Raw genomic sequence first — 7,438 nt, 5'->3', positions numbered from 1 at the left:
TTGAGGAGAGGAGGACATGTTGGGGGGGAGGGGAGCACTATACAACGGGGGGAGGGGTAGATGAGAAGGTTGATATATAAATATGTATGTATGTATGTATCTATCCCCTATACATATAAAAAGCCCCCCCTCTCCCCCTCTCTTGAGAAGGCAATTGAACTACGAGAGAAGCCATGAGGTTCTGAGAGAGAGAGAGAGAGAGAGAGAGAGGCATCAATGATGACCTTGAATGGAGATGAGAATTTGCTTGGGCAAGTTGGGTGGTTGCAAGCTTGTCAAAAACCAAGCTTCCAATTTCCATCAAAATATAGGGACCATTTAAAATGCAATTGCAGAGTCTAAATGGTATGAATCCATTCACACTAGAGCTTACGGCTTGAGTCCAAAATGTTCAACAACTTTTAAAGGCCGAGTGTTATGAGGAAAACTTTGATTTGCAAAACTTGAAACATGCAAAGATTTGTGTTGCTATGGGAGGGAGAACCGAGATTTGAGTTCCAATACCCACATTACTATACTAGTGTTCATGAAAAATCAAGTTCTTGATGTAAAATGAATTGCAAAATTTTCAAAAAAGAACTCTAAGTTTTAAAAAGAAAGCTAAAAACCTAAGGCTTTATGAAAAATTTAGTTACAAATATGGCAAATACATGTAGTTTGGTTTTTTTTAAATAATCATTCCAAAATTTGAGTCAAAGGGTTTTGTGTCTACTATCAATTTTTTTTTTCATGAACCCAAAACTCAAACCATTAGGCTAAGAGTGAGGTCACACACAGACCTACTAAACCCTTTACCTGTCAAATAAGTAATCTTGCAAGGTCTGACATGCCTTTTTTCTTTCCCACTCACTAAATATATAACCACCTTTATGTTTGGATGAAAAACAAACTAAGCGTGTGGCAGCACTCTAAGACCCCTTGGGCCGAAAGCTAAATATTTAAAAACCTTCTAAGTTCTATTGAAGAGCTTCAATCTCTTTGACTTCATTTCACAGTTGGCTTGGGCATAAACTTTGCTTTTTGGTGGGCACAATTGACCCTTATTAGTTGGATTATATACTCTGTACTGAGCATGTCTTTAATGCAACTTGTCTTTAGAAATGATAAAACAGAGGAGTTCGCTGTTCAGACTCGCGAGACCGTTACTTCAAAGCAATTATGACTTGTGAAAACAGAGTCCGTGCACGAAAATGAGATCAGTCTGATTTTATAGGTAGAATGCTTGTTTTGGGGGCGGGAGATGCTGTTTTTCCTCTCTTATTCATAATGGCAGCTTTAGCTCCTACAAATCTTGGGTCATCATTTGTTGGTCGATAGCTGCTGGTGTTGTTTCCCAAAAGGCCTTCCCGATATCTCATCATTCACCCATGACTAAGTAGTAAGGGCTACAAGCTACAAGTAATCTTTGGCTAAGAGCTCTCTCTCTCTCTCTCTCTCTCTCTCTCTCTCTGTGTCTCTCTCTTTAGGGTCTACACTGATCTACAGTAGAGCAAGCTATTTGTTATGATCATCGGCTAGGTACTTCACAGTTTTTTTATATGCTCCCACTTCAAAAGGCGTCTTTTGTTTGGGCAAGCTTATATCACTGTGCACATGTTGGCGCCATTCGACATGATCTGTGCGAGGTGAAAATAAATGCTTCTGTTTCCCTCCCTTTGTCATAAGATGTTTCTTCCCGTGAAGCCAATTTGAAACCTGTAATAACACTTTTCATGATCTTCATCAGGACAGCTGAATCATCTTGCAAGCCAACGACCAGGATTTGGAGCATGATAATTCGTTTTGGAAAGGGAGAAGAATTAGATGACGAGCAACAGAGTTTTTGCGCAGGACGGAATGATGTACAAGGAGAGTAATGATTAGCTTAATTCATGGCCGTGGCTATGATTTTGGAAGGTGCAGGGGAACAATGACAACTGATTAAGCACTTGTTGGAGGTGATTAGGTAGCTTGTTAGGGCACCCTGCAGTTTACAGTGAGGACGCGCTGGTTGTTTCACAGTAAGAAGATTAAGTCCTGGTGCATGTGCAGCAAGTAATGGTATAGTTTACTGGAAGAGGAGAGGTAACTAAGAAAGCAGGTAGCTGCATATGGTATGGGGAAAGAGGCCCAATAATTGAGAGAGCAACAGCTCCAGCTCAATCAGAAGCGACAGATCTCAGAGAAGATTATTAATCAGGTGGAGGGTGATCAACCTGAGAGAAAGTAGTTGTGGTGAATTGGAGCAGCTGCAGCAGCTACAAGCGATGCCAGCCTCATCATGGCTGTCGTGGAAGAAATCTCTGGTGTGCAAGTCAGAACCAGGCGAAGTACATGATCCGCAGCAGCAGCAGCAGGCGATCAATAATAATCACCATCATGGAGGAGGCGCAGCAGCAGCGGCAGCGACAGCAGCTCATGTAGTGGCGGCGGCGGAGGCGCCGCCGCCGGCGAGCAAGGCGCATGCCGCTAGCGCCCATGCGGCCGCCGAGGCGGCGGTGTTCCACGTCAGCAGCCGGTCGAGGTTGTACTACCGATCGGGGTGCTCCAGGTCCATCGCCAACCTCCGGGACGTCATCAACGGCAGCAGCCGCCGCATCGACCGGACCCCCGCTAACTTTAGCAGCCCCCGTTCCCTCGAGAGCAACGACTTCGTCCACTCCACCGCCAGCGCCGCCCACCAGGCCATCCTCAGAGGCGAGCCCTACCATGATCCCTCCGCCCCGCCTAAACTTAGCCTTGACTACCACGACCCCGATTTCAGCCCCAGCTACGGATTAATCAGCAGCGGCCCCGGCTATAGCAACGGCTCTACTTCCCCTTACATGCCCTCCTCCAGATACAGCCGTAGCCAGTACTATGGCACGCCACTGCATCACTTGTACCCCAGCCAGACCTCCACTCCTGTCCGCAATGTTCACAGCAGCAAAGCTGCCAGCAATAACAATAACGTCTCGTCTTCTAACTCGTCATCGTCTTCTTCTCTGAAGAGACTTTCCGGGTGCTATGACTGTAAGAACCCCGCCGTCTCGCTCGCCGTCTACAAGACTTCTGGATCTGCGCCTAATTCCAGCAACGGTGGTGCAGCCTCCTCCCCCCCTCTGCCTCCCGTTGCTAAGCCCGTCTGCCACAGATGCGGCGATGTCTTCCCTCGATACGACGCCCTTCAACAGCACCATCTTCTCAAACATGCAGGTAAGCATATGATTTAACTGAGATAATAGCTATTATTAAAGTTACTTTCTCCTTCTTCGATCACGATGAGTCCATCATGAGGATTCGATCATGATGAATTCAATTGGCCCCGCATATTAGCCAACGTTCGCGATGTCCAGCCAATAATCTGGATGAGCGTGTTATTACATTCCAATTCTTAATTAGCGTCTGCAATATTATTGGCCGGGTTGGTAATCAACTTGTGGTTGGTTGTTGGAGGGCATGTGCCGAGGTCCTTATGGCGCAGGGGTATCTTGCAGCAATTGTGCTACGATTGGAAAATTTGGCCTTCGTTCATTAAGAATAGGAGGTCATAGTGGAATCTTTAGGTTAAAGTTGGATGTAAGCAATTACGTTGCTTCTTGCATTAAACAGTTATGCTATATATATATATCTAGGGTTCTTTCTACTCTGAAGTTACCTGTAGAGGGGGTGTGGGCACTGGCCACTGGGTTGTAACAGTGACGCGTGGAAGTGCGTGAGCTTGATACGCTGCGTGATAGAAAAAACTATTTGGGGGGGACGGGGCGAAAGGGAGGGGGAGGCATTAAAAGATGAAAAGCGATAGGATGGTGATTAAAAAGGGCAGGTCAGGGTGATAAAAAGGCAATGGTGCTATGGTGAAAAGGGCAATGATGACATGGTTGAAAAGACAATGATGCTAATATGGTGAACAGAAAGAAATATTGACTGTGCGTGTGTGTATTGGGGGGAACGGATATTGCATGCAGTGACGGAGCTGGAGGTGGGAGATTCGTCGAGGAACGTGGTGGAGATAATATTCAGGACGAGCTGGTGGGCGGGCGGGCCAGAGCAGAAGAGGTCCAGCGGGGGGATGGGGCCGCCGGCGCCAGTAAGGATAGAGCGGGTGCTGAAGGTGAACAATCTCGGGAAGACGCTGGCCAAGTTCGAGGACTACCGGGAGGGGGTGAAGGCACGGGCCGCGAAGCTGCAGCCGGGCAGCAGCAGCAAGAAGCACCCGCGCTGCCTCGCCGACGGCAACGAGCTCCTCCGCTTCTACGGCGCCACGCTGGAGTGCGGCCTCCCGCCCGCCTCCCCCACCGACCCCAATGTCCCCGGCCCCAGCTCCGCCGCCTGCGCCTCCGCCACCTGCTCCGTTTGCCGCATCATCCGCGCCGGCTTCTCCGCCGTCATGACCGACGCCGGCCGCCGCGGGGTTCTCACCACCGCCAGCAGCGGCCGGGCCCACCGGGCTTTACTGGACGAGACCGCCCACGTCGCCGGCCCGTCATCCTCCGCCATGCTGGTGTGCCGCGTCATTGCCGGGCGCGTCCACAAGGCCCTCCACGTCAGCGGCGACCTCGGCCCCCCGTCCCCTCCCTCCGCCGGTTTCGACTCCGTGGCCGGCGGCGAGACGACAGCTGGCACCGCCACAGCCTCCGCCGCCGGTGGGTCTGGCCTCCACTCCAAGTTCGAGGAGCTCACGGTCTTCAACCCTCGCGCCATCCTCCCCTGCTTCGTGGTCATCTACCGATGCTGATTTTTCCAACCTTGGTTTCCTCACCCCCACCTCAACCCCCTTGTGCGTGTGATCGTGCGTGTATATTCCTTAATTCTCCGCAGCCAATAACTGCACAGCCTAATGTACACTTGAGTTCTATTTTTTCTGGCAAACGCATACCGCTCTCTCTCCCTTCCTTACCAGAGTTACAAAAATATATTTAAATATTTTAGGGAGCAACGGCATGCATAGCACTTTGTTACTAGCACTCTTTCCTAAAAGTAAGCATTCAACTTAAGTTTAACCTAGGGGTAATTGTTGCAAGTGGAATCACCTTGTCACCATACCATTATAATAGCTGTATATGCTCTAAAAGGCACAATGCTTGATAAAAGCACATGGGAACCTTCTCATGTTCAAAGATTTGACTACTTTTACAAACACTTGTATGCCAATTGCCTACTAAAGGCTCATTTCCTTATGAAGATAAAGTCAACAAATGAATACAACCAATTCAAACAACTTTCTCTTCACATAAGCAAAACTAACCTCACATGCACTCTAAGGGAAGGGATTTGTGTAAAAACTTGCATCTCCCAAACAACTAATAGCAAGAAATTTGGAATGACAAGAAATTAGAAGTTTGAATAGGAATATGAAATTAAGTGGTGTTAGAAAACTTTATTATCATATCATGTAGGTAAGGCAAGCATGGTTGGGGCCAAATTATGATGCTTTGATGAAATTTGAGCTTTTGTTGCTCATTGAAAAAAGTTTCCTTTTAGAGTAGCCTTCTACGATACAATGACCAACTTGTACAAGGTTAAAGGATGTAAAAGAAAGCCTTGGTCTTCCTCTTCTTAAATGAAAATACAAAGATGGCACTGGTATATTCTCCCACCTTTGTTGTAGTAGCATTCTCTGTTTGAAGTGCTATTGTTGTGCTCTCTATAGCCAATATAGGAGCCATGCTCTGTTGAGCAGTCAAGCCTTCACTTTTCAATTTGAGTTTAGCATACTTTTCTTAACATTTTTCTTGCCTATTGTTGACCCATTTATTGTAGTTGGTCCCTTGATGGTTATTCTAGCCTTCTTACTTTTTGCTTTAGTGATAACATACTTTTCTTAGCATTCTTCTTCCCTATTGTTGACCCATTTATTTTGGTTGGTCCCTTGATGGTTATTCTAGCTTTCTTACTTTTTGCTTTAGTGATAGCATTGATTGGAATGGAAAGGACATCTTTGTCCTTGATCATTTCAATAGTAAAGAGACTCAAGGGCATCAAGGCTACGATTGTCTTGTTATAGTGTTGACTTTTTTAATATTGGGCAATCACACAAGGACATGTGTCTTGGTTGTCCGTAGTTTAAGTGAGCTATTGTTTCCCTAGCCTTAGATCACTCATCATCCTCGTCCTTATCCTAATATCATAACAGATACATGCCTAAAATCTAGTAACATAGGGTGAAAGTATGGTTTAGTAGTACAATAAAGCACCACTTTTATTTCTACCTAGTTAGTGCTTCCATCATTTGTTAATTTGGATTTTGAAGGGAATCGCTTTAATAAGGATAGTTAACATTCTTCGAATATTTAGGTGGTCATAAAATATTGGGGCCCAAAGTGATGTGAAATAAGATGTGTGTGTGTTATTACTTAGCTAAAGGGGAAAGAAGTAACAAGGTGCATGAAAACATGAAAAGGGGAAGGGCTCAAACTATATTATTACGAACTACAGTGTCATTATGATGGGGTGTGGAATTGAGTGGAGTTAAAATTGTTGCAAAGCGTTTTCTCTTGTGTAGTTTGAATCTTGTCACTTTGAGAGGGAGATCGATTGAGAGTGCAGACATGTGTAGCTTTCCCTACCCTAGATACAACAAACATCTAGCCATTAACTTCTCAATGCAACCATAAAGCCTTGTTGTTGTGCCTACAAGCTTTTTGGTGCTTTGCACCTAGTTTCCATGTTGCTATGAGGACTCCATAAAGGGAGAAGTTAAATCCACCCAGAGAAGGTTCCAAAGAGGAAAGGTAAGGAGGGCATGAAATCTCGTCACAACATCAACAAGAGACTGCAATTTGTGTTGGAGGAGAAGTGAACCCTAAATACTCGTGCAAGCAAGGATAACTGAGCAATCAGAGAGAATCTCATTCATGTTTGGTGATAAAGAGAAGTCCGATACAAAACCTAAAGGTGAGCTTCCATAGTGTTACTTTGCATGTGCCCAAGTTATGCTATGCAAGCTACTTGAGTTTTTGTTTTGCATGTATGCTATTTTGTGGCTATTAGTTTCTAGAGTTATGGTGCTATGGAGTTATTCAAGAGTTACTTTTTTTATTTATGTTTTACACATTTAGGACTTCGTGCAATCTACCATAAAATATTCTTAGTTCTAACACATATGGTTATACATATATTGCGTGTCAAATCTTCCAATGCATACTTATTCATCATTGGTTCTTATCAATGGTGACATCAAAGCAATGTTATTGCATGATCTCACAACTTCAATTTCTAAGAGCTTATTATAGATGGTTGAAGGGTTAAATTATGTAGGGACTGTCTAGTTTTAGATCTTTCTATAACCACATGATTTTGGACTGTGCAAATCCTCTGTTAAGACTCTATATTACTAGACACTTTTGTTTTGCATCCACATACATTTGAGCACTTGAAAAGTTTCTCTTTTTACAAAATCACTATACAATGAGCATTCTAATTTTGTTAAAGAGAGTCAGGTCGTATGTCTATTTTTGGAGTATTAATTGACACATTT

General features: G+C 44.9%; 1 protein-coding gene across 2 annotated transcripts; it reads left to right on the top strand.

The window, feature by feature from the left end:
* Window positions 1–1,165: 1,165 nt before the first annotated feature.
* LOC148033848 (uncharacterized) lies at window positions 1,166–4,975 on the top strand. Of its 2 annotated transcripts, none has more exons than XM_087681858.1 (3): window positions 1,166–1,625; window positions 1,732–3,174; window positions 3,927–4,975. In XM_087681858.1, exons 2-3 carry the CDS (start codon window positions 2,247–2,249, stop codon window positions 4,694–4,696), a joined length of 1,698 nt encoding a protein of 565 aa, XP_087537984.1. In that variant the 5' UTR covers window positions 1,166–1,625; window positions 1,732–2,246; the 3' UTR covers window positions 4,697–4,975. The 2 variants fall into 2 exon arrangements, with proteins under 2 accessions (XP_087537984.1, XP_087537983.1); XM_087681857.1 differs by having other exon boundaries at window positions 1,727–3,174.
* The last annotated feature ends 2,463 nt before the right edge of the window (window positions 4,976–7,438 follow it).

This window comes from Lygodium microphyllum, chromosome 7, assembly GCF_053477565.2.
Source record: "Lygodium microphyllum isolate KBCC chromosome 7, Lygodium_microphyllum_v1.1.10, whole genome shotgun sequence".
Classification (NCBI taxonomy): Eukaryota; Viridiplantae; Streptophyta; class Polypodiopsida; order Schizaeales; family Lygodiaceae; genus Lygodium; species Lygodium microphyllum.
The sequence above is the reverse complement of the archived record's forward strand: the minus strand, read 5'-3'. Positions and strand labels throughout refer to the sequence as shown.